Source organism: Pituophis catenifer, unplaced genomic scaffold (genome assembly GCF_029215685.1).
Source record: "Pituophis catenifer annectens isolate HBS135680 unplaced genomic scaffold, rPitCat1.0.hap2 SCAF_4, whole genome shotgun sequence".
Taxonomy (NCBI): Eukaryota; Metazoa; Chordata; class Lepidosauria; order Squamata; family Colubridae; genus Pituophis; species Pituophis catenifer.
The window spans coordinates 114582978-114609257 of NW_027256884.1; the positions used below are offsets into that span (position 1 = coordinate 114582978).

A 26280-nucleotide genomic window follows, 5' to 3' on the forward strand; every position below is an offset into this window, starting at 1 on the left:
TCGGGCCAGGGGATCTCCCACCCCCGCTTTTAAGCCCTTGCAGCCATTCCAGCTGGAATCTTTTTTTTTTTCCCCTTTTCAAAAGTTTTCTCGACTTGCGCTTAAGAGACTTAGAGGCGAAAGGGAGAAAGCGGGCTGCTTTGATGATCTGAAAAGGGGACCGTGGAATCAGAAGACCCTCCATTGGCAAGACGATTGGCGGTTCGCCTTGCTTCTTTTTCTTTTCTTTTCTTTTCTTTTCTTTTCTTTTTTTTTTCTTTCTTTCTTTTTTTTTTTTTTCGTTTTAAAGACTTTTCATCTCCGCGCCAAGAATCCGCGATGCAAATGCTGGCGCCGTCCTTCCTCCTTTACGTGGGAGCCTGGGCCACTTTTTGGCTCCAGCAGCAGGGATCCGCCGCCGCCGCCGCCGCCACCGGCAGCCAGAGCGGGTCGATCAGAGCCTTGCGCGCCTCGAACCGGCGGCGAGATGGTGAGTTGTCTTCTTTCTTCACCTAGTCCTCACTGATGGGTGAAATTAGCCAGGCGGCCGCCAAAAGCTGAAGGTTGTGGAAGCGCGCCCCCTACAAGTTTCTCCTGAGAGGTGCACTTCAACGGAGAGACCAAAAAAAAAAAAAAAAAAAAAAAGAAAGAAAGAAAGAAAGAAAGAAGAAAGAAAGAAAGAAAGAAAGAGAAGAAAGAAAAGAAAGAAAGAAAGAAAGAAAGAAAGAGGGGGAAAAGTGGTTAGCGTTGGAGGGCTGTGCGAACAACTTTTCTTCAACCCCACTCTTTATTTTTCGGATGGCCGTACAGCCAAATATTTCCCCTACAGCCAGTATAAATGGTCACAGAAGTAATGCATGGTCTTTGGACCTGAGGTGATGATTGAAACTTAATATACAGTACAGTGAGAAATTACACTCAGGTTGTGAAAAGCAAATACATACCGTGTAAAGCAAGGAATAGGTCTGGGTCCCATAAAAATAAACTGTTACTTTCAAGACAAGAGGCCGATCTTCTGTTAGATGCCCAAGTATAGGACTCCTATAAAGGTGTGCCGTCTTTTCCCAGATCCATATTTACCCACACTGCAGCAAATGTTGTAGGCACGGTTAGCAATCCAGAGGAATAATGCCTAGCAAATCCTGCCCATTAGAGAGACATCCAAAAAGAATGCATCTTGCTTAGCGTTTCAGGATAATTGGATAAGTGCATCCAGCTTTTCCTCCCAAATCTTTTGGCAGCGACCATTTCTTTCATTAATCTTTTGCATGGAATGATTGCTTTGGTAGGAAGACCAGAATGAAATCAAGGCAGAAATTGTGTCTGGTAACGCTAAATTAATTGACCTTTTAAAAACATGCTGGCAGCGTATATACATGCTTAGGCAAGACATAGCCTGTGAAAATCTTCCAGGAGAATAGTCTTTCCATATCATGGATCACTCTGAAATGAGTTTATATCAGATATAAGTCCTTTACATATATATAAAAAATCAATGATTATGAAAATCTGGCATTCTGTTCTTTAATCATGATAAGACAATGAAAAGTGTTATCAAGGGAGTAATACCTGGGTAGTGGCTCAAACAACCGACATTTGACACCTCTTGGATGTTTAAGACTTCCCACAACACATAAAAGATGAAGCAGTCAGATAGCCTGTGGTTATGTAAAGTGGAACTCCTCAGTTTTAGTTACTGGTAGTTACTAATTACTTATTTCAGGTGGCAAAGCTGGAAAGTAGCGGTTTCAAGAGTTTCTTTCAAAACCTGAAATGAGCTAGGTAGACCAATAACTGATTAATAAATGCGCCATTAAGTAGTTTTCTGCTCCTAATTACCAAATAGATATATTGTCTCAATGATGTTCTATTCTTGGTACTTCAGGTCTTCTGACACTGAACTGAGTCCATTCCCCTTGCTGTTAGTCATCCCCTTCTTCTCTTTCCTTTTAACTTTCTTAGTATTGGAAACTTCTCTAGAGAGCTCAGTCTTCCGTCGATTTGTTCAATGATCCGTTGTCTTGTTTTCATGGCTGTGCACGATATTCTCAGAAGCCTTTTCAAGAGGCATCTGCAGTTCAAGAAATAAACCGTAATTCTACTTGTAGATGACTCCTACTATGCACAATAGAATGCTATGTATATTACCAACCACAAGGTATAAAAGTGCAAGTAGGTTTACAAGCTTCTCAGAACACTTCAGCAGACAAGATGCTATTAAAAAACAAAGAACAAAAAAAGGAGGCTGCGAAGAAGGTTAGATGATTGAGCTATTGAGTGTAAACTAATTTCTAAGTTCAGAAGGTTAGAAGTGTGCCCTCAAACTATCTTCTGGATGGGATAGTAGTTATTAAGGAGCAAAAGAAGTAATATTTCCTGGTTATGACAAAATGTTACATGATCCCTTTTCAGATAGACTCTTACCCATCAAAAATATTAATAGAGTTGTAAGTTATGTTATTCATTTGGCATCAAAACATATATAGACATATTGGCACCTTTCAGGCTGCATCTTCTATTTTTGTGATCTCCAGAATCACACTGCTTGAAATTCACCATCCAAATTGAAAGTTTCATCTGCAGCATGATAGTCTCTTATTCTTTCTACAATTTAGGACTTAAGATAGTGAACTTTTATGGCCTTCTAAGCCAGGTATGGCCATGATGAGAGCTGCCAATGTACAGGTACTCCTCCTGGACTTTCAACCAAAATTGGGACCAGGACATCTGTTGCTAATGATACAGTTGTTAAGTAAGTTGCATCCAATTTTACAACCTTTTTTGTAGTGATTGTTAAGTAACCATTAGTCATTAAGTGAATCACCCAATTGTTAAGCAAGGCTGGCTTCCTCCATTGGTTTTGCTTATCAGAAGTCACCTGGGAAGGTCTCAAGTGGTGATGGTTATGATCACATAACCCGGGGATTTTGCAGGCGTCATAAATACATGCCACTTGCCCTGCACCAAAATTGTAAATATGGGGATGCCATCAGGTCATAAATGTGAGGACTGGTCATAAGTCACTTTTTTCAGCACTGTTATATCTTTGAATGGTCACTACATGAATGGTTTTAAATCAAGAACTATTTGTAGTTTGTTTTAAAAAAGGACTATGGAAATTATCCAAAGCTTGTTGATCGAAAGGTTGGCAGATCAGTGGTTCGAATACCTAGTGCTGCGTAACTGGGTGAGCTCCCGTTACTTGTCCCAGCTTCTGCCAACCTAGCAGTTCGAAAGCACGTAAAAAATGCAAGTAGAAAAATAGGGACCACCTTTGGTGGGAAAGTAACAGTGTTCCGTGCACCTTTGGCGTTTAGTCATGCAGGCCACATGACCATGGAGACGTCTTCAGACAGTACTGGCTCTTCGGTTTTGAAATGGAGATGAGCACCGCCCCCTAGAGTTGGGAATGACTAGCACATGTGTGTGAGGGGAACTGTTACCTTTACTGATGGAAATTATTGGAAAATGAGTGAATCAGTGATTATTACTTCAGACATCAGGATAATATTAGAAGTGATTGATATTTCTTGATCCCTACCTGCTGGGAGAAATGGGCTCATTTTTGTGGGATAACTAATTCACTGCTGGTCTGGACTAGACAGGCCTCTGGTCTGATCCAGCAGGAGACTTGCTGCTATGTATGTTTCTTTGACAAGTGTCCTTCATCATTCCATATTGCCCACTTGTCAAGAGATGTGAATTTTAGTCTACAGGAGTTCAACTCCTCTCTATGGTCAAAAATAGAATCCTGGTGCAGAAAACTATCCCTATCACTGGGTGCCCAGAGATTTCATCTGTGGGCAATTATATTTCACTTGCAGATGGTATTCAACTGTCTTATTTAATAGCTAAGTATCAGGCAGAAAGCAAAAATTCAGAGTCAAGAACAGCTTAAATTGGTGCTAGAGAAATTCCTCCCCCTCCCTTTTTTTTATATATATATATATTTGCTTAAACTGAGGGAGGGAGTGATAGAAAGCAGCTCCGCATTCAAGATCCCCCCCTCCCACTGCTAGATTGGCCCTCCCTGTTGGATTTCTGAATATTCAAATGCCAACACTTGGAATAAACTAACCTTACAACATAGGGTTGTTTTTTTTCCTCCTTGCAAATCTTCACGGAGATCTTTGCAGCTGCAGTTTTGTGGCCTCATAAGATTAAGATTTCTACTGATTCAAATGAAAGAAGAAGAAGAAGAAAAAAACCCACTGAATTTCTTTTGGTTAGGGAGGCAGGCAGTTTAAGTAGGAAAATGAACACAGAGGGGAATACAAGCCGTGAATATAAATTTTGCCCTCAGTTGTGTAAATATTTTTTCCCCAAAGATTTACAGCTGCAAACAGCTGGACCCTTAACACTTCTCCTTAGCAGATGTTTACCAAGGGAAGTGCTTGAAGAAATAATAGCAAGGGAGTTCTTCCAGAGCTGCAGAAGGTACCTTTCCTTCAGTCAATCAGCTCCTAGTCTCTTTCTCTGATGTCATATTCTTCAAGGGTAGGGCTGACTCAGTGGTGAAATCCATTTTTTTTAACTACTGGTTCTGTGGGCGTGGCTTGGTGGGTGTGGTGTGGCGTAGTGGTGGGCACGGCTTGGTGGGCATGGCATGGGAAGGATACTGCGAAATCTCCATTCCCACCCTACTCCAGGAGAAGGATACTGCAAAATCTCCATTCCCACCCCACTCCAGGGGAAGGATACTGCAAAATCCCCATTCCCACCCCACTCTTGGGGGAAGGTTACTGCAAAATCCCCATTCCCTCCCCACTCCTGGGGGAAGGATATTGCAAAATCCCCATTCCCTCCCCACTCCCGGGAGAATGATACTGCAAAAACCCCATTCCCTCCCCACTCCTGGGGGAAGGATATTGCAAAATCTCCATTCCACCCCACTCTGGGCCAGCCGGAGATGGCATTTGCCGATTCCCTGAAATGCTCAAAATTTCCACTACTGGTTCTCCAGAACTTGTCAGAATCTGCTGGATTTCACCCTTGGGCTGACTGGTTTTCCCCTCTGTTCCTATTTCCCAGCATTTCAACCTCCAGGCATTTAGTGATGCTCTCTAGTTTCTGGATGGAGGGTGTGTTTAGTCTTATTTGGAATAATCGCCCCAGGGCAACAGGAGCTAGCCCTGTGTTCTGCCAATTTCACCTGCTTATATTTCATCCAGCCTACTTAGGGCCTCAGGCAGAGGAAATTTGAACCTTCCTTCTTTTTCAGCTACAGCTTTTGAGACATGCTTTATCCCCTCCGCCCCCCACCCTTACACGATCAACCAGGAATTGCTGGCATACAATAATAGATAAGGGATCCTCCCCATCCCTTCTTTTTTTAAAAAAAAAATCTGCCCCCAATTTACATTTTGTTTTATAAAGTTTGCCCTGACCTGAACATGTTCTAACATTACTCCTTGAATTACAGTGCCAAAGCAATATTCAGTAAAATATTCCAGGCTCATGTCCAGATTTCGAAAACCTTTGCTACTTTTAAAGAAATATATATACCGTATTTTTCGAAGTATAAGACGCACAGGAGTATAAGATGCACCTTAGTTTTTGGGGAGGAAAATAAGAAAAAAGCTGATTGGCAGGTGGATCGGCCTCCCGGAATGTCCCCAATCAGCTGTCCCCAGAGGTGAATTTTAGCAGCTCTGGTTGTGAGCTCTGTGCCTTGCTTTTTTTTCTGCCTCTGAAACTTCTGAAACTTTGTTTCAGAAAAAAAACTTTTTTTTCTTGCCTCTGAAAGCCTCCGAAACAGAGCTTCAGAAAAAAAGCCTCTGAAGCTCTGTTGGGGGCTTCTTTTCTGAAACTTCTTTTCTGATGCTTTTATATATATATAAAACATATATAAATGTTGTAGTCTCCTAGAATCAAGCTAAGGTTTGGTAGGTTAAGATCAGAGGTGGACAGTACATGAATTAACAATGGTTTCCCCCAGCACCGAAAATGTGCATGCACGCCTTCCATACATGCATGCAACCTTCTGCGCATGCACTTTGCTCATGCGTGCGGCTTGCATGCATGCACACGGCTTAAAAAAGGTGGCTAAATAGGACGGCATAGCGCCGGAATGCAACAACCAGTTCGCCTGAACAGGCTGAATCCCACCTCTGATTAAGACGCCAAAGCCAAAACTTAAAAAATAAAAAGAGCCCTAATGGCGCAGCAGACTAAAGCACTGTTATTAACATCAGCTGCACTCAGCCTTCCATCCTTTCTAAGGTAGGTAAAATGAAGACCCGGATTGTGGGGGCAATAAGCTGACTTTGTATAAATATACAAAAGTATGAAGGCTATTGCTTAACGCATTGTAAGCCGCCCTGAGTCTCCGGAGAAGGGTGGCATATAAATCAAATAAAAAACAAACAAACAAACAAAAACCTTAGCCAGGAGAACCAGAATGTGGAGCAGGAAAAAAAATATAAAGAAAATAATAGATATCACGTTATCATTCAATCAGCCACTAATGCAGTCTACTCTTATATTTCAATCTTGCATAACAAAAACATGCTCCCTTCCACTTCTTTCAGTGTGCTTACTATTGTACAGAAACTTGAATCGGAAGGTTTGTAGGAAGGTTTCACTCCATCAGTAACCCCTTTCTGTAGGCAGCTATGGAAATGGATTAAGTTAGTCAGTCACTACTAGGAGGCAAACCAGGGTCATAAGTCCCGTTATTTGAGTTGGTTATAACTTTGAATGGTCAGTAAGCAACCATTCGTAAGTCAAGGACTATCTATCTGTATGTGATCTAGGTTCAAACTTCTGATGGTCAGGCCCTCTCTATGACTGAACTTCAGGCACTTAGGAACATGCTTACATGTATAGCCATTTGCAAAGTCATAACTGTGTTTTACAACAGATTTGCCAAAAATACTGGCCCTTACTTCTGGTTGTCAGCAAAACCATTCACGATGTTTTTTTGCCTTTGTAGAGCTGGATTAGGCGTGGCCTGTGCGTGACGCATCTGGCCAGCGTGTCACCAGTTTGACACCCCTGCTCTAGAGCAAACCACAATTCTCTTCTGCGATTCATGACATCATCACATGAATTGTTTAATTTGCATCCCTTGTGGCATGCAGCAAATGCAAATTTTGCAAATAATGAAAAATCTGCATTATTATGCCATGATGAACATGAATCAGATGTCACTTGGCTCGTGGTTTCAACTCACTGACGTTGTGAGTGCTCCATCACTGGAGGTTTTTTAAGAAGAGCTTGGACAGCCATTTGTCTGGAATGGTCTAGGGTCTTCTGCTTGACTAGGGGATTGGTCTAGAAGACAACCAAAGTCCTTTCCAACTTGATTAGTCTGTATTCTATATTGTCTTTGCTGGTGGCTACTAAGATCTGGTAATTAGGTGAATCTCAGCATTCTCATTGCACAGATACTTTGCACACATCCTGGTTTTAGGGACACAAAATGGGCTTAAGCAGGGGTGGGATTCAGCCGGTTCAGACTGGTTCGGGCAAACCGGATGCTACTTTTACATAGTTCCAAGAACTGGCTGGCCCTTCCCCTTCCAGGAGTTTCTAGAGGGCCCATTTTGGATGTGAGGTAAGTTCAGGGCCTGCACCGAGGCTCTGGGAGGGCGAAAAATGGGGCTCCAGGAAGTACCGGAAATCCAGAAACAAGCCCATTTCTGGGTTCTGGAATAAGCAGGAGGCCGTTTTCACCCTCCTGGAGGCTCAATGAAAGCCTCTGGAGCCTGGGGAGGGCGAAAAATGGGCCTACTGGAAGTACATGACCATTTCCAGTCTCCAGAAGGCTTCTGGAGCCCAGGGGAGGCCATTTTCACCATCCTGGAGGCTCAAGGAAAGCCTCCAGAGCCTGGGGAGGGTGAAAATGCCTCCCCCCCGCCATGGTGCAGGAAGCTGATTAGGCCACAACCCCCATGGCCTCACCCACCCAGCAACTGGGCAGAGAACCAGTTGCTAAAATTTTTCAATCCCACCCCTGGGCTTAAAATGGAAGAGTTCTGCTTGTCTTAAAGCCCCCGCAGCAACTATTTTTATGCCACTTCATAGAGGAACAGATGGATTATGTCCGAGGTTTTTGTGAATTACATCTCATTTCATCAGATGTACAAAATGTCCTTAATATGTATACTTACAGACATTTAAGATTTAATGGGGGTTAAGTACAAACAATGAGTTCAAAACCAAGCAAAATGCAGAAAGCAGAGACAGTGATGAATACCTGTCAGTGGCCATTCACAAAACATCTGTTGAACCCTGATACAGCCATCCTTGCAGAGGTTACATAATTTAGATGTGTTTAAATAGATGGTTTATTCGTGCTCAAATCCTAGGATCCATACCTCTTCATAAATTGTGTTACTTTGCAGTTCACTGTTTTTAACTCTATGGATAATATTTTAAACATGGGATAAAAGGACTGTATTCTACGAATGATTACATCAGTATAAAACTTATGTTGTCTTTACTGTGCCACAAGTCCCTTTTTTCTTTGGTAAAACTGTGGATGGAATTGGAAAACATACAGATAGTCCTGGACATACGACCACAATTGAGCCCAACATTTCTGTCGCTAAATTGTTAAATGAGTTTTGACCCATTTTATGACCTTTCTTGCCACAGTTGTTAAGTGAACTGAAGTTGTTAAGTTACTAACATTGGCTGTTAAGTGAATCTGGCTTCCCCATTGACTTTGCTTGTCAGAAGGTTGCAGAAGGTGATCACATGACCCCAGGATACTGCAACCGTCCTAAAGATGAGCCATTTGCCAAGCGTCTGGCTTTTGATCACATGACTATGGGGATGCTGCAGTGGTCATAAGTGTGAAAATGGTCATAAGTCATTTTTTTCAGAGTCATCGTAATTTCAAGCGGTCACTAAATGAACTGTCGTAAATCGAGGACTTCCTACACTAGGAAAAAGCTGCATGGTTTACACATAATGTAAAATTTGTCTTTCCTTATCTTGGAGTCCATTAGAAATGTTGGTCTGAAGGTCTTTATCCCACTGCATGTACCGTGGAAAACAGTAACTTATTATGCTGTGGAAATCATTATTTTTATTTACAAGGGAGCAAGTCCTTTAGCGCAAGGATAGTCATCATGATACTTATCAAACTACTGGAATTGAAACTCCTCTCTTAGTGACCATCAGACTCCACAGTAGCTTTGAATCAGAGGTGGGTTTCAGCAGGTTCTGACCAGTTCTGGAGAATCGGTAGTGGAAATTTTGAGTAGTTCGGAGAACCGGTAATAAAAATTCTGACTGGCCTCACCCCCATCTATTCTCTTCCTCCCAAGTCCCAGCTGAGAGGGAGGAAATGGGGATTTTTCAGTAACCTTCCCCTGGAGTAGGGTGGGAATGGAGATTTTACAGTATCCTTCTGCCACGCCCACCAAGCCATGCCATGCCCACCAAGCCACACCCACAGAACCGTTAGTACAAAAATTTGAAACCCACCACTGCTTTGAATGTCTTGCTATCCAAAAACAAAATGATCCAAAAAAACCCCCAGAGAAACATCTTTAGGAAAAAGAGCAACTAACACCCTTGCCTTCTGCTGCATTAGCTATGGCAGCCATTTTGTGAGAATATCACAGTACGCAGTAAAGCTAGACTGGATGGCCTTTTCCAACGCTGTGCTTCTGTGCCTCCAAAATGTCATATTAATTGATTAGATAGAAATCTAAATCCTGTCTTTCCTCCGGGAACTCAAAGCTTGCATTCATTGTAATCCCTTGTCCATGTCCCCTCCCACCAACACACACAAAATAACCCTGTGACATAGCTTAGGCAAAAAGATAATGGCTGGCTGAAAGCTGCAGGTGAAATTTCATGATCAATACTGAATTTCAATGACAGTTCCTCCCAGTCTTAATCCACACCTTAAGGACCACATCACAGAGGTTCGAAAAGGTTTGCCCACTCCTTTTCGTAGTAGCTTTTGAAATGCAGCTCCGCAGATGCACAAGAGTTGCGGTGAGGGTTGCTTAGAACAAATGCCCATAACAATTCCACCGGATCAGTGCTTACCTAAATGCCTGCCTTTGAGCTCTAGAAGAACAAAGAAAATTACAAATGGGGTTCATCTGTAATCAATATGCTGGAGTTCCACAAAGCACTTGGCAGGCAGTGTCTGCCCTGTTTTATCAGATAGATGTATATCATGCCAAAGCAGATATTTCAATTATAAACTCGCTGGTTAGTCTCAGAGTTGCAGAAAACAACTGAACAGTCTTTTCAGCACAAACCTTTTAAAGTGATTGTCTCTCATCACAACATTTTTATAGTTGAAAAAAAAATAACACTGATAAAATAAATATGGCCATAGAATGGCATGGTCAGCTGCACATTAATGTTACCATGCAGCAGATTGATTGATTGATTGATTGATTTAATTAGTTAGTTAGTTAGTCCAAGGGTTGGCAATCTTAAACACTCAAAGAGCTACAGAGGTCCTAACCGGAAGCCCCTTGTTCAATTTTGGAGCCGACCGGAAGTCCAGTTCCCCCACCATAGAGTCTCCTCCTAGCGTGGCACCCTTTTTCCTCTGCTGACCGGAAGTCTGGTTCCCCCACTGTTGTGTACTGAGCCTGCTCCAACATCCAGCCCCCTAGTGGGGGAAAGGAAGTTCTTACCTATGTTCCTGATTGGCTAGCCGTTTGACAGCCAGTATAAAAGAGCGGTCAAACAGAGAGAAGTGCTCTTGTTGTGACTGTTGTTGGAATGTTAGCATGTTAGAATAAATGTTACCTGTTAACTCACGTCTCGTCTCAGTCATTACGAACCTCCCTTACCAGGGCAGTATTTAGCATCCACCATAGAGTCTCCTCCTAGCGGGGCATCCTTTTTCCACTGCCGACCGGAAGTCCGGTTCCCCCACCATAGAGTCTCCTCCTAGCATGGCGTCCTTTTTCCTCTACCTGTCCTAACTGAAAGCCCAATCAATTGTGGAGCCAACAGTGACAAGGAGGGATGAAAGCAGCAGAGGGATGAAAGAGCCATGTGGCTCCAGAGCCAGAGGTTGCCGAGCCCTGATTTAGTCAGTGTGCAACTGCAACAACAAGAGCCTTGGTAGTACAGTGGTTTAATGCACCCTGTAATTAACACAGCTGCCTGCAGTTTCTGCAGGTTCGAATCTTACCAGGCTCAAGGTTGACTCAGCCTTCCATCCTTTCTAAGGTAGGTTAAATGAGGACCCAGTTTGTGGGGGCAATAAGCTGACTTTGTATAAATATACAAAAGTATGAAGGCTATTGCTTAACGCATTGTAAGCCGCCCTGAGTCTCCGGAGAAGGGCGGCATATAAATCAAATTAAAAAAAGAAAACAAAAAAAAAAGAAAACAAATATAAGATCCAGTATTAAAATATTTTGCTTTTTTCTGTATTTGTAAGTCAACTTTAAGTGTTCTCCTTTAATTGTAATCTTCGGTTCCTTTTAGTTCTCTCTGGTATCCAACCTTCGAAGTTCTATCTATTAAAGAATTCAAAACAAAAGCATTTTCCCATGTGGAGAATTTTTATAATGAATCCCAAAATCTTATTTCGAATCCACCTGAACTCTTATTTCTAACTTTCCAAAATCAAAATTCTAACAACCTTTTTGCTATTTATTAATCTTTGCTCCTAAATTTTTAAACTTGTATTTAAAATCTTTTTTGCTAAGGATTGAAGGAAAATTGCCCAGTGTTTTCAGATTTGATGATGCAAAGGTTCCTAATAGTTGAAAAGTAGTTAGTAAGCAATTTCAAAAAAGTAATTAGAAAAAGAAGTATGTGAATCCAGTGTCTCTTCTGAAGGTGCTAACTGTGGTTTGAGCAGGATGATATTCCCTCATTTCCCAGAGCTCTAAAACTGCCAGAGACCACTGTCTTGCTGTCTCTTCATGAGGAGAAACTATCTAGAACAGGGGTGTCAAACTTGATTTCATTGAGAGCCACATTGTGGTTATGTTTGATCTTGAGGGTCTGGGGACATGGCCAAGGTGGGCCTGGCCAGCTCAACATCACTCTTTGAGGCTACAGTTTCAAACACAACAGCCTCCTGCAGCCCTCTGCCAGCAAAAATGGAGCACACGGCCTCCCCAGGCTCGCAGGAGGCCATTGCGGCCAAAAACAGAGCCCAGAGGGGCCTTGCGCTGCCTCCCCGAGCTCCATTTTTGCTGGCAGAGGCACTGCAGGCTGGTCCTTTGCTGTTTCCAGGGCGGCCCTGCAGGCCAGATCTAAGCACAACACCGGCTGGATCTGTCCCCCAGGCCTTGAGTTTGACATATCTGGTCTAGAACACTTCTGGATGATCTTGAGTCTCTCTTGAGAGGAAGCATGAAAAGCTTTTCACTGGCTCTTTATTCTTCCTTGGCTATCTGCTCTGCTTTTAGGAGACCTGTCTTCAGTTTTCTATTTCTTCCTTGGAAGTTTACAGGTAGCAGATTCTCAAAGCACAGTTCTGTGGGGAGATAGGTACTTATTTTCACGTATGGTGGACCTGCCCCAAGGTAATTGAGCTTTGGAGACTTATACAGGGATGGATATTAGAAATCACTGGATATAAATTACAATTGAAACCACAATACTATCTATTAAATATCAGGCCAGATAAGTTAGGCACGAATACATGGTGTCTAATTGTATATATCACAACTGCAGCAGGAATATGTTTTGCTCAATATTGGAAGGGGAAAGACCTACCTAGATTTGATTTTGGGAAAAATTATGAATATGCGGAAGCTGACAGGTTAACAAAAATTTTGAGAGATCAAAAGGATTCCACATATTTTCAATGCTGGGACCAATGGTATACTTGGTTGAGTAAAAGAATAAAAAGAAGATAAGGTTAGTGTAGATTTTATATCTTATTTGTATATTTTGACTGAAGTTAATATATTGTGTAAAGCTCCCGTCGCAATCTGTATGTGAATAAATACTTTGTTTGTAAATAAATAAATAAATAAATAAATAAATAAATAAATAGAAAATATAAGCAGCATTCCATAGAAAGCTGCTAAAAAAAAAAAAAGCACAGTTCTCCCTTTGGTAGAGACAGTTGTACCCAAACAGCCCAAGTGAAAAAAAAATATATCATCAAGATATTAAAAGGAACTTGGTAGTACAGTGGTTTAATGCACCCTGTTATTAACACAGCTGCCTGCAATTTCTGCAGGTTCGAATCTTACCAGGCTCAAGGTTGACTCAGCCTTCCATCCTTTCTAAGGTAGGTAAAATGAGGACCCAGATTGTGGGGGCAATAAGCTGACTTTGTATAAATATACAAAAGTATGAAGGCTATTGCTTAACGCATTGTAAGCCGCCCTGAGTCTCCGGAGAAGGGCGGCATATAAATCAAATTAAAAAAAAAAAACTGTGGTGCAGGGGTGAAATGCTACCAGTTTGGACCAGTTCAGGCGAACTGGTAAAAAATACTACCGGTTCGGGTGAACTGATATTTCCGACGATCAGCTGTGCGATTATCAACTGTGACATGTGATTTATATTAGCTAGAATAATCAAATTTCCTGCTTTCTAGCTCATCTAAATACCCATTCCTGCTCTTCCTTCTCATTAAATTACTGCAAGAAGAGCACATTTGATACATAGGGATTCCTGCAACAATCTCTTTTTCATTGAAATATTTGCGAAGTACGTTTTCTTTGATGAAATGGAATGAGAATAGATTGGACAAATGCAAAATGCCTCTGCTCAGTTTTACTTTAAATTGGCTCAGATTGACATGTCGCAGATGTGTTGGACTCTCATTTCCTTCATTTTGAACCAGCACAGCTGTGCTTTCTGAAACCAGAAGGTATAATTTAAGACTGTGCTTCTGGTGGTTTGTTTTTATTTTCCCCTCCTTGCACAAAACCTCTGGGTCCATTCCAAATTTCACCTTCCCTAAAATCTTAAACTTGGGGAGACCCTGGAATGTTGAGAGACCCATACCAACAGACCCTGGTATTTTGACCATGGATATGTTCTGCTTTCTGGCTCTCCTTCTGTGGCTGTCACACTTGTTTTGATTCAATTTCACTGTTACTTGTAGATTTGTATTTCGACAAGCAGGGGTCGTATTCCGTGACACTGTGGGACTTGGGAAACTGAGGCAACGGAGTTCTGATTCAACGGATGGGCCAAAGATAAAAAGAGTATAGATAGTTTTGCAGCATTTGTTTTGGAGCTGCAAGGTGAGCCAATACAATGTTGTGAGAAATCCTGCCTTGTGGTATGTCCTTTGGGTTGTGTCCTTTGCCAAGGATGGAATGCAGCAGCAGGGATGGCTCCGTGGTGCACAGAATTGCTGCCCAGGATGTGGAAGTGACACTATTTTACCTTTCGTAACTGCATTTGAACTGTTGCTACATTTTAATCTGAAGGGTTTTATATATATCTTCTTGTGAGTCACATTAGATGCCTCTGTGTGGCAGTAAGGCAACGTAACATTAATTTTGATGAATGACTGAATGGATAATATGGACTGAGTGAATTCACCGTGGGTCACTGCAGCTCTTCTTGAACTAAAAATCTGACTGCAGGCTTTCCTAATTTGATACCCTCCAGACATACGCTGCATGCAACATTTTGGACATTCACTTAACTCATCTGGAAAGGCATGAGATTGGAGAAGGTTAATTATACTATGAAGATTTTTTTCTGCAGTTTTTTTTTTCCATTATAAGAATAGAAGCCCAAATAAACATGCACAACAGATATTTCTCTTGCCACGAAGTACGGCATTTCCTGAGGTTCTTGCAAATAATAAATTGTCTATGACATCAAGTTTCCTCTTCTATCTGAGTAATTTCTAATCTCATTCCTTGGCACTGATCTCCATCTCACGTTTTAAAAGGCAATTTCCTACATTTGTGCTTTAGCAGTTTGGGATCCTGACAAAGGAGCCGTCCGACTTGCTGAATCAACTTCCTGCTTGCTTCCAAATACTTCTATCCTGCATCTTAACAGAATAACAGAGTTGGAAGGGACTTTGGGGGTCTTCTTACCCAACCCTCTGCTTAAGCAGAAGACCCTATGCCATTTCAGGCAAATGGCTGTCCAATCTCTTCTTAAAAACCTCCAGTTGATGGAGCAGCCACAACCTCTGGCCCTTCTACTGATTAATCAGGAAAGTTATCCTTATTTCTAGGTTTAGTTTGCTCTCTGATTAGTTTCCATCCATTAGTTCTTGTCCTGCCTTCAGGTGCTTTGGGGAATAGGTTGACCCCCTCTTCTTTGTAGCAGCCCCTTAGATATTGGATCATTGCTATCATCTCACTCCTAGTCTTCATGAAAGTCTATATGAAACTGAACTTCATAGAAGCATTAAAACTAACTACATAAAAAGATTAAAAGACAACAAGCTTGACCTTAGCTCTCCCCACAGACATAGAAAATGATAATATTTCCAAGCAATTTAGTAACGCCATTTGTCGTTCAGAATATTGCAAGAGGAGATCTGGTACCTGTTGCCTCTTCGTATGACATTGTCAAACTTCTTGATCCCCAGTAGAGTTGCAACCACGATGATGTCACAGAATGTTATGGAAGGAAGAGTCAGCCATTGAACGCTAGGGACTGATAGTATCTTGCTGGAATGTTAGTCTGGTGACAATACATAGAAATGCCCAGGGACTTGCACAGTACTTCCCCACATATTGTTTTCATTGAAGTCAGTGGGACATACTTGACCTAAGTTATTTCCGGATTGCCTGGTGGCGACAACATTGATGTGACAGGAAGCAGTGTTTATTTTTCCCACATGGCTCTCTGCTACATGGGAGGTCAAGGAAGGTTCACATGAAAGTGCCATGAAGAAGCTTTGAGAGACTTTGCGGCTGACTGGAAACCAAATGGAATCAGTTGCAGTCATAACAATTATATACTTAGAAAACAGTTGGCTGCTTCTCTGATTTACCAATAGATATGCTAGGATGCGGCATTCCTGTTTTCGTAGCAAACATTTTTGGGCATAAGAGAAGTCATTGTTTTAACCTTGGATTGTTAAGTGATTGGGCAATCGTTTCAGCATTCAGTGTTTCATCTTCAAAAGGACATACGTCACCCCTAAAAAGCCTAAATGAAATTTGCAAATGCTAATTTGCTGCAAAGGTCAATATTTAGAAAGTGTAATTATAAATTAAATGGAAATTTAATTATTTATTTATTTGCTATAGTTCTATCCTGCCTGCCCTTCAGGATTTCATGGTTCTTAGACACCCACTTCGGTTTTTACCCACAATAACAACAAAATGAGACAGAGCCACCTAAACAAGATCTAAGTCACCCAGTGAGTTTACAAAGTCAAGAAAGATTTATGTTTGGGTCTCTCTGGTCTTAAGTTGATGCCTTAACTATCCTTCTATACTCTTTCTCATATTATTATAAAGAGGAAAACTGGACCTGAATTGAACATCTCTTATATATCTCTTTTCTCAATGTTGGCAATGAAGATGTATGGACTACAACTTCCACAATCCCCCAATCAGCATGTAGAAGTCCATGCATCTTCAAATTCTCAAGGTTCAGCAACACATTCCTAACCCCTTCAAATAGACCAATCTGTGACAGCCCTTCATCAGCTCAGCTTAACAGTTAGGAAATGCAGCCACTTTTCTCTGGACCAAGCCATGCTGAAATTCACAGATGATTTTATGAGAAATGTTTTGCCGGCCCCATGCACTTTGACTGGTATTTTCTGTCTTTTCTTAAGGATATACAGTTTTTCAGGGGTTGCAATTAATATTGGGGTTGGAATCAGGAAAGGGAGAGAGTTATATTTGTATTGTATCTGATGTTAAATTCATACTACATTGGTTAGTTGTGTATGCCCTCAGCCCAATTTATTTAATGGTTCAATTGATGTTGATGTTTTAAACTAGTTAATGTATTAATCTGGGTTTACTGAAGATTTTAATCCATAAACTAATCAAATAAGCTGGGTTTGTGCAATACATTAATCCCCACTCAATGAGTCAAAGTTAATACTAAACACGTTGAGCATATTATGCAAGTTTGGCCTTTAATTGATCTAGTTAAGCATGTTGTCAGGGTTCCGAGTAACACACCCAAAGAAATCAGAACTCTGAGGCAGGCAGGTCCCTCAAAAAACACATTTATTGGGTACGTCATATTGGCACGGCCAATGAAAACCAACTCTGAAGTTTCCCGTTATAATTAAAAGAATAAATGTTTCCCTCCACCAGAGTCCCAAGTCACATTGTCCCATTAAAACCATTGATGGCTTCCCAGTCACTCCTCTCCTCCTTCCACTGCCACCTGTTGGGATGACCTTGATTCCCACGGGAAGGCTTGTTTTATCTGTGAGACAGTCTACCTACTCCTCTCTCCCCCTCCCCCGTGAATGTGGCAACTATAAAGCAGAAAAAGATGGCTTCAGCCCGGTTCGATTCAGTGTTGACACATGTTATTTGAATGCACTCTTTGTATTGAGGGCATTGTTCTAACCTATGGAGTTCAAAGAAAGCTTTGTGGCACATTACTTTTTCCTCCAGGACTTTTTTGAGGATCTACTACAGGGGTCCCCAAACTTGGCAGCTTTAAGACTTGTGGACTTCAACTCCCAGAATTCTCCAGCCAGCATAGTTCTGGGAGTTGAAGTCTTAAAGCTGCCAAGTTTGAAGATCTCTGATTGACCATATGTGGAAACTGTCTCACTCAAGGCTAATGGTAGGATGACCCCATTCCTCAGGGTAATAATTTATAGGATATCCCCATCAGTTCATAAAATCTTAGGTGTATAAACTCTACCCCAAACTAAATTGTAATCCTAATCCATAACTATTAATTGATCATCTAATAAAAATTGCCCAAAACTGAACATCTTACCATCATAATGTATTCTTTGGAGCAGACTTTTAGGGATAAAGCTCCCTAAAAGTCTCCATCCGCAGTTGAATTGTGTTTTCTTTCCACCACAGTCTCTAAAAAAGCCACTTCCTTAGAAAACTGTCAGAAAATAGACCTTATTGTTTTTTTTAAATTCTAATAACTGCATCGTAGAAAAATTATAGCATGCAGTTAAAAAGGGACTAGCAGTAAAATGTAACATTGATTGTGTTTAAATGACCACATTGAAATGAGATGGGTCAGAGAGCAGCAGAAATGTATCTAGTGGCTGATTTGATTTTAGGCAAGATACAGTTTAAAAAAAATGAATATAACTTTAACTAGAAAATATTATGTAAATAATTTTTTAAAAAGAAAAGAAAAAGGAGAATGAAGTGAAGTGAAGTTTCTTGTCAGCAGAGTAAGTAAATTAAATATCCGTGGTATGGAAAACATAACTTTGGGTCTTCCTCCAAAAGTTCTAAAGCTGTTTCAAAATCACGCTTTGTGCAATGATCGAAGCAAACATCATTCTGTTCATATTTCCTTTGTTAACATTGTGGTTTTTCAAACTTTTCCTGGATAGATTTCTTAAGTTTTTGACTTAACTTTCTAATCAACCGTGACTCCATTTGTACACAGTGATATTTTCCTGCTTCTTACAAATCATACGTTGTCATGTGAAGTTTGTGGCATAGACTCCTAACCATTTATATCCATTTATCAAGGGAAAAATTCTATGGCATAGGAGTCCTTGAAAAAAAATCTGTTTCTACTTAATCTGTATTGTTGCTTTCCAGTAATATCACGTTAAAAATTCAATAGCTTGAGCTGATAGAATTCAGCACTTAGTTCCCTCTCCAACATCACAAGAAGTTAAAGATCCACAGTATCACATACACAAGAGAGTAGGGACTGTTTATCATTATTTGTATTGTTATCTTCTACCTTTGTTTTCAGGGAACAGATTCCAACTCATTCCTTATGCTTCATACATTATGAAACTGTGCAAGAAACAGAAAAGGGAAAGAAATTATATCCATTAGCTAAAGTGACTGGTTTATTGTATATATGTAAAAGTAGTTCTTGACTTACAATGATTTGTTTAGTGACTGTTCAAAGTATCAATAGCACTGAAAAAAGTGACTTATAACCGTTTTTCACACTTACGACCGTTGCAGCATCCCCACGGTTACGTGATCAAAATTCAGATGCTTGGCAACTAGGTCTTGTTTATGACAGTTGCAGTGTTGTCCCGGGGTCAAGCAATCACGTTTTGCGACCTTCCGACAAGCAAAGTCAATGGAGAAGCCAGATTCACTTAACAATAGTGTTACTAATTTAACAACGGCAGGGATTCACTTAAGAACTGCAGCAAGGAAGGTCATAAAATGGGGGCAAAACTCACTTAACAACTATCTCACTTAACAACAGAAATTTTGGGCTCAATTGTGGATGGTATGTTGAGGACTACCTGTGTAACAAATTTAAAATTTGAATTGTCCCAAAGCCACAAGATACCCCATCCTACCACACTAAAAGTGTTCTGATGTTGGAATGAGCCATTTTAACTTTACTGTAAGTCAGGTGTGTCAAACTCAATTTCATTGAGGGCCACATCAGGGTTATGTTGGACCTCAGGGAGCTAAGGTGGGTGTGGCCAGGGTGGCCACGACCAGTTCAACGTCATTCGTATCAGGGGCGCCTGTGGTGGTTCAAGCACTCTGTCAGCAAAAACTGGCTCCCAAGCACCATTTTCAGCTGCGAGGGCCTCCTGCAACCCTCTTCCAGCGAAAACAGAGCACTGGAGGATTGCATGCGGCCCTCGCAAGCTACGTTTTCAGCTGCAACGGCCTCCTGCAATCCTCTGCCAGCAAAAACAGAGCTAGGGAGGGCTGCACGCGGCCCTCCCGAGCTCTGTTTTGCTGGCAGAGGCACCATGGGGCAGTCCTCTGCTGTTTCCAGGGCAATCCCACGGGCCATATCTAAGCACCTCGTGGTCCTCATTTAGCCCGCAGGCCTTGAGTTTTGGTATTTTCAGCCCATGTCTTCAACCAATCAATAGTGTTTTGAAATTCATTTTTTATTCCCCACGGTATACCCCACTGAATTCTAGATAGTCTGCATAAACGAAAAGCATGGCCTTCATTTCCATATAATGACTAAAAATATTGAACGGTGGAGACCTTGTTTCATCCCAACTCAATACTTCACTCTAGTTTGATCAGAAGAATAAGTACATATTCCACTCTTTAAAGCAATAAGGAAAGAAGCTGTCTCATCCTTGTCATGCATTTTTTTTTTTTTTTGAATGTTGGAAAACCTCAGCAAAATAGATTTAAGGGGGCGGGGGGGGAGAGCTGGCAAAATTGGCCAACAAAGCCACTAAGTTAATTTAGCAGTCATGAGATGATAAACAACATCTGTATATAACAACTGTGACTCTGCACATTGATAGGAAAGTTACTCTAATTTTGAGATGATGGGATTTCCAGAATCAGAAGTCATCTGTATGGACCAAGTGTGATAGAAAATGACAGTTAGCAACTCCGGAATGCTTTTCTATGGGCGAAAGTGTCCAATTTGTTTAGAAGTAATTTACTGCTTTCGTGACCTTATTATAAATTAGCGTGATATCAGCTGCTCTACACCTCATGTTAATGACCAGTAAATAAAATGTTAATTTACTTTACAGCTTTGTGTTGCAAAGGTTTCAGGTATTTATATGGTTTTAATGAGTGTCCAATTTGCACAATAGGCTGAATGGATGACTATTAATAAAAGCATCTTTGCAAGGGAAGAGATAATTATAATACATCAGATGGTACCATTATTTGAGCTGGGATTTTGTTCTTCTACATCTCTATCTTTTAAGGAGTATATATGTTTGTCTTTAGCCACTTGGATACCCTAAGCCCGAGGAACAGAATGTAAAATTTCAAAATAGACAAATCTGCAGCAAATTGGCTTATCTGGGAAACAAGGGTGCTGAATATATTTTTTATAATGTGCTTTAATGGATGTGCTGAGGAAATATTAACAACACCCCTTTCGGTTTGACGAGCCATAGAGTTTTTTTTTTTATAGGCAAAAATAAGGTAGTATGAGTTGTTATTATTATTATTATATTTGTAATTTCCTGCATCTTAAACCAGGATTAGCAATGTAATACTTTCTGGAGATTTTGAGATTACAATTTGTGTCAAAATCTAATGATTAATGGTCCAAAACTGTAGGAAGGATCCAGATTGCCTGCCCTGGTCTAAGTATACTAAACAGTAGTACTAGTAGTAGTAGTAATCAGTCATTCAATCAATCATGTCTGACCTTTGGCTACTCTATGTATCAAGACTCATAGAGTAGCCAAAGGTCAAACATGATTGAATGACTGATGTTTACTACTACTGTTTAGTATATTTTATAATCTTCCCATTTTCCTTTAAGGTTTAGTAAATGATAGATCTATGCTAAATTGTGTTTTCACTAAGGACAAGTTCACCTTTAGTTTTTATTAAAGGAGGAGTACATCTTGATGAAAATTCCCTCTATTATGGCTTGAATTTTTCAAGGTGCAGTCATCTTGCCTTTTCAGGTTTCTGGAAACAGGCTGAAAAGTACATATTGAGAAGTCATTCTTTCTTCTTTCCTAAGATAACATTTCTCTCTTTCCCACTAGCTTCATTCATATAGCACATTTTACCAAATTTTACTGAATTATCCCATTTTCTGGGTTTCCACAACATTTTAAACCACGGGATAAGCCAGTGATGGCTAATCTTTTTGGCACCGAGTGCTGAAACTGGAGCACGAGTGCTGAAACCCAAAAGAAAGCAGCTGGCCGGTACGCATGAGTGCGGCGGCCAGATGCTCTTCCGGGTTCTGTCGCATGCATGCGCACCAGCCAGCTGCTCTCTTTTGGGTTCAGCTGATCAGCTGGTGCGCATGTGCATGCCGGAAACCGGAAGAGAGCAGCTGGCCAGTGCGCAGGTGTGCCAGACCAGCTGTCCGGAGCATGTGCATGGTGGAACCCGGAAGAGCAGCTGGCGACAGTGCATTTGCCGACAGAGAGGGCTCTGTATGCCACCTCTGGCATGCATGCCATAGGTTCACCATCATGGGGATAAGCACATGGCCTGGATTTTCACAGCAGACTATGCTATAAAGATGAATAAAGATGCAATGTACTGGGTAAAGAGTGCCACTAGATTTCTCCCTGACTTGGTGAAATGTATTATCTGAACATGCCTGGACTGTGCAGGTCTCTTCTCCTTCAGATAGCCCTATTGTGAAGGAAACAGTCAAGTCTATAGTTTATCTATTTGATTTGACTTCTGTACCATCTGACTCCAATTGATTCTGGGCAGCTCACAGGATAAAAATAAACAAATATACAAAAATTATATATTAATAACAAGAGCCCTGGTGGTGCAGTGGTTAGAATGCAGTACTGCAGGCTACTTCTGCTGACTGCCGGCTGCCGGCAGTTTGGCAGTTCGATTCTCACTGACTCAAGGTTGACTCAGCCTTCCAGCCTTTCAAGGTCGATAAAATGTAGACCCGGATTGTTGGGGGCAATATGCTGAAGAGTAAACTGCTGAGAGAGGGATGTAAAAGCACTGTGAAGTGGTATATAAGTCTAAATGCTATGCTATTGCTATGCCAGAACTGATCAAGAAAACAAATATGTCACACACACACACACACACACACACACACACACACAAATACACACCCGAAGGAGCTCCAACATGCTAACCTAATGTCGATGAGAGGTCTTTAAGGCCCTCTGGAATACCATCAGAATGGAAAATATATTTGTGTTTTCCTCAAATATCCTTGGTCATGTGGACCAAGTCATTGGAGGTACCTCAAAAGGCTGAACTATATGTAATGATTTTCAAAATGAACAGGGACCCATGTTCGGGAGATCGTTATCTGAACAAATGTGACAATTTGATAGTCTTCTCAGAATGTTTCTATTTGCTGAAGTAATCTTTTCATGTAGCTATTGGGTTTTTTTCCTGTAATATTTAGAGATTTGTTATTTCTACGCACCCCAAATTATGCTTTTAGAATTTGGGGTTCTGAAGACTTCACCTTTTGAATTAATCTGGAATTTATTGACAGCAATGGCTGCAAGTGGAGAGATAGTGAGATATAGTATGCTGTAGAAATTATAAGATTATTTATTTGTTAATTTTTTTTAAACCACAGAAGTCTTGTGACTCGGGGTGGTCATAAGAACATCCATCATGCGGCGATATGAATTAAAATGGGGACATCATCAAACTAAATTATTGTAAATTTAAATTAAACAGCAGCCCAATAAGAGCTAACACTTGGATGTCTCTCTGTTGATTGATTGATTAATTGATTAGTTGGTTCATGAAAAGTCCTCTGGAAGAAGTCTGTTTTGGGAATGAGGGCCAGGCTGTAAATGTAACTGAATAATCCAGTTGATTATTGAAAGAACATAATCTTCTTTGCTCACATATTTTCCTAGCCTTTTGTGTTATTTTAATAGATTAGCCTGTGGTTCACTTTGAGAGCAGAATGCAAGGTCCTTGCTTAGTACTGTATTTGGATTACTCTAGAGCAGTGCTTCTCATAAGCAAAGAACATAATCTTCTTTGCTCACACATTTTCATAACTCTTTGTGTTATTTTGATGGGTTAGCCTATGGTTCATTTTGAGACCAGAATGCAAGGTCCTTACTATTATTATTATTATTATTATTATTATTATTAGTTAATCTTTAGTGAGATTCACAGCCTTTGAGGTTGGTTAATAGCTCAGCAGCTCGAGTCCTAACCAAGGACCTAGGAACTGTTAAGGTATCGTCGGAGGATATAAGCTGTTCCGAGTAAGGTGGTTTTTTGTAGAGTCAAAATGTTCAAGTCCAGCAAATTTAGAATTTCTAAATAGCGGGGTAGCCCTTTGGGTATTGCTCCAAGGGCTCCAATTACAATCGGGACAACTATTATTATTATTATTATTATTATTATTATTATTATTATTATTATTATTATTATTTATTATATTTGTATACCGCCCTTCTCCCAAAGGACTTGGGGCGGTGAAGAGCCAGCAGATAAAATACAGAAAATACAAACATTAAAACAATATTAAGAACCAATTAAATTAATTTGGCCCACAGTTAAAACACCCCCATATTAAAAACCCATAATTTAGCAATTTAAAATTAAAGCAATTTAAAAAATATGGTCAGGTCAGCCCAGCTTGATGAAATAAAAACGTCTTTAAGGCCCGGCGGAAAGTGCACAGATCCGGGATCCGCCGTATCTCCGGGGGCAACTCGTTCCAGAGGGTCGGTGCCCCCACAGAGAAGGCTCTCCCCCTGGGGGCCGCCAGCCGACATTGTTTGGCCGAAGGCACCCTGAGGAGCCTCTCTCTGTGGGAGCGTACTGGTTGGTGGCAGGCTACTGGTGGCAGAAGGCGGTCTTGTAAATACTTAGTAGTATATTTGGATTACACTAGAGCAGCGGTGTCAAACTCACGGTGGTGTCACATGACATATTGGGACTTTTTTCCCCTTCGCTAAGCCAGGCATGGGTGTGGCCAGTGCGTGACACATTCCTGCCCACAGGCCGCGAGTTTGACAGCCCTGCTCTAGAGCAGTGCTTCTCAACTTTGGCAACTTGAAGATCCGTAGACTTCAACTCCCAGAATTCTGGGAGTTGAAGTTCACACATCTTCAATTGGCCAGAGTTGAGAAACGCTGCTCTAGAGGCACATTTCCATTTCCAGACCAGACTCTGTGACTTCTTTGGATTTGGTTTTCAACCTCACATTTCTAGGAAATCTTAAATCTGTGGCAGGAAAGTACTGAACTCTAACCATGGTGTTTTTGGAATTACTAAGTCTTCTGTGGTACTTTTTGAGGCAGATGTGAATATTGACCATACTGTGGATTTATTTAAGGCCTATAAACAGTGGAGTAATCTTCCCAAGGATTCTTGGGAAATTATTACCAAATTGAAGGTTTTAACCTGTAATAATGACAGTTCATTTTCATTTGGCCTTCCAGTCATTTGTCACTACTAATTGTTCTGGACACTCATAGAGGAGGGGAGGCAATAATAAAGCCTGTGTACGGACATCAAGATGCAATTATACATGCATTATGTATGTACTTTTGTTTGACATCTCATTATTTTTCCATCATTGTGGGTTTTTACTGGGTGGCTACGCTAAATATATTGTAATTTGCCTCTGTTTCAATCTAGAGCCGTGGTGGCGAACCTATGGCATGCGTGCCACAGGTGGCATGCAGTGCCCTCTCTGTGGGCACACGAGCCGTCACCCCAGTTCTGCTTCGCTGCGCATGTGCGCATGCCTCCCGCCAGTCAGCTGGTTGTTGGGTCTCTGCCGCATGGGGGGCAGGGCGCGTGAATGGGTGCCATGCATGGGGGGCAGGGCGTGTCCAGGGACCACGTGCACATGCATGGGGGATGTGGCACGTGCGAGGGGCGCACGTGCATGCACAGGTAGGCAGGGCACATGCGGGGGTGCACAAGTATGTGCGGGAGTGGGGTGCATGTATGGAGGCTACACACACATTGCATTTGGGGGGTTCGGGGATGTGTGCGGGCATTCACGCGTGTATGTACACGCTTGGGACACTCAGTCTGGAAAAGGTCTAGAGCATTGGTAGGAAGCCGAGTGTCCTTGAGACGTGGCTGAATAGCAACTTCAGACCTTTTTTACAAACTGACTATACTTCAGGGTTTCAAATTTCTCGCATAACATCCCCAATAAAGCATAGTTTTTAATTTGTCAGACCTGCCCCAGTCTGATCCCTTGGAGAAGTAAAACTCTCGACTCCATTTGAAGCGAAAATTCACTTTTACTATGAGATGCTGATTGCAGGAGAGTCGAGAGGAATCTAAAATTTCCATGTGCCAATACAAAACTAAACCCCTGGTTTCCCGTAGATACACACACACACACACACACACACACACACACACACACACACCGTGGTCCATCCAAGCATAGCCAATCGAACACCGCCGTGATGTTATGAGAAACTCTGAAGTGTTTGAGCTGGTGAAATTCCACATTCAGGGCAAAGGGCCTTGAAGATGCCAGTGCGCCAGTATGAACCGGATTCCAAAATGCCCTGTTCTTCCTCAACTGTCAATTCCTCCTTTCCTTCCCAATTTTCCATCATAAAGATATACAGCAAATTGCCCATTTGTTTCCCCTTCCCTTCTCCACAGATGACAGAACACCAGCAAAGTGCCAAGCCAAAGCTGATGGTTCTGACATAATTATTCTCTAGCAAGTTAGAGAATGTTTACTTTGTTTAAATACATAAGGAAAACTGGGAGCCTAGAAAATAACCTAGGCAAAGTGCTTTTCTAATTCTTTAGCCCTTTTCGTATTCTTTCTTGCAAGAACTTACCATATGTTCAGGAGTGGGCTTCAAAAATTTTAGCAAGGGGTTCTCTGCCCGTTTGCTGGGTG

At 41.3% G+C, this 26280-nt stretch overlaps 1 protein-coding gene across 1 annotated transcript in view; it reads left to right on the plus strand.

Moving 5' to 3' along the window:
• Positions 1-315: 315 nt before the first annotated feature.
• The window catches only part of PDGFD (platelet derived growth factor D), a 210667-nt gene continuing 184702 nt past the window's right edge, over positions 316-26280 (plus strand). Inside the window, exon 1 of the mRNA XM_070943967.1 lies at positions 316-469. Coding sequence (XP_070800068.1) covers positions 319-469 — 151 coding nt within the window. The 5' untranslated portion in view covers positions 316-318. The remainder of the gene's footprint in view (positions 470-26280) is intronic.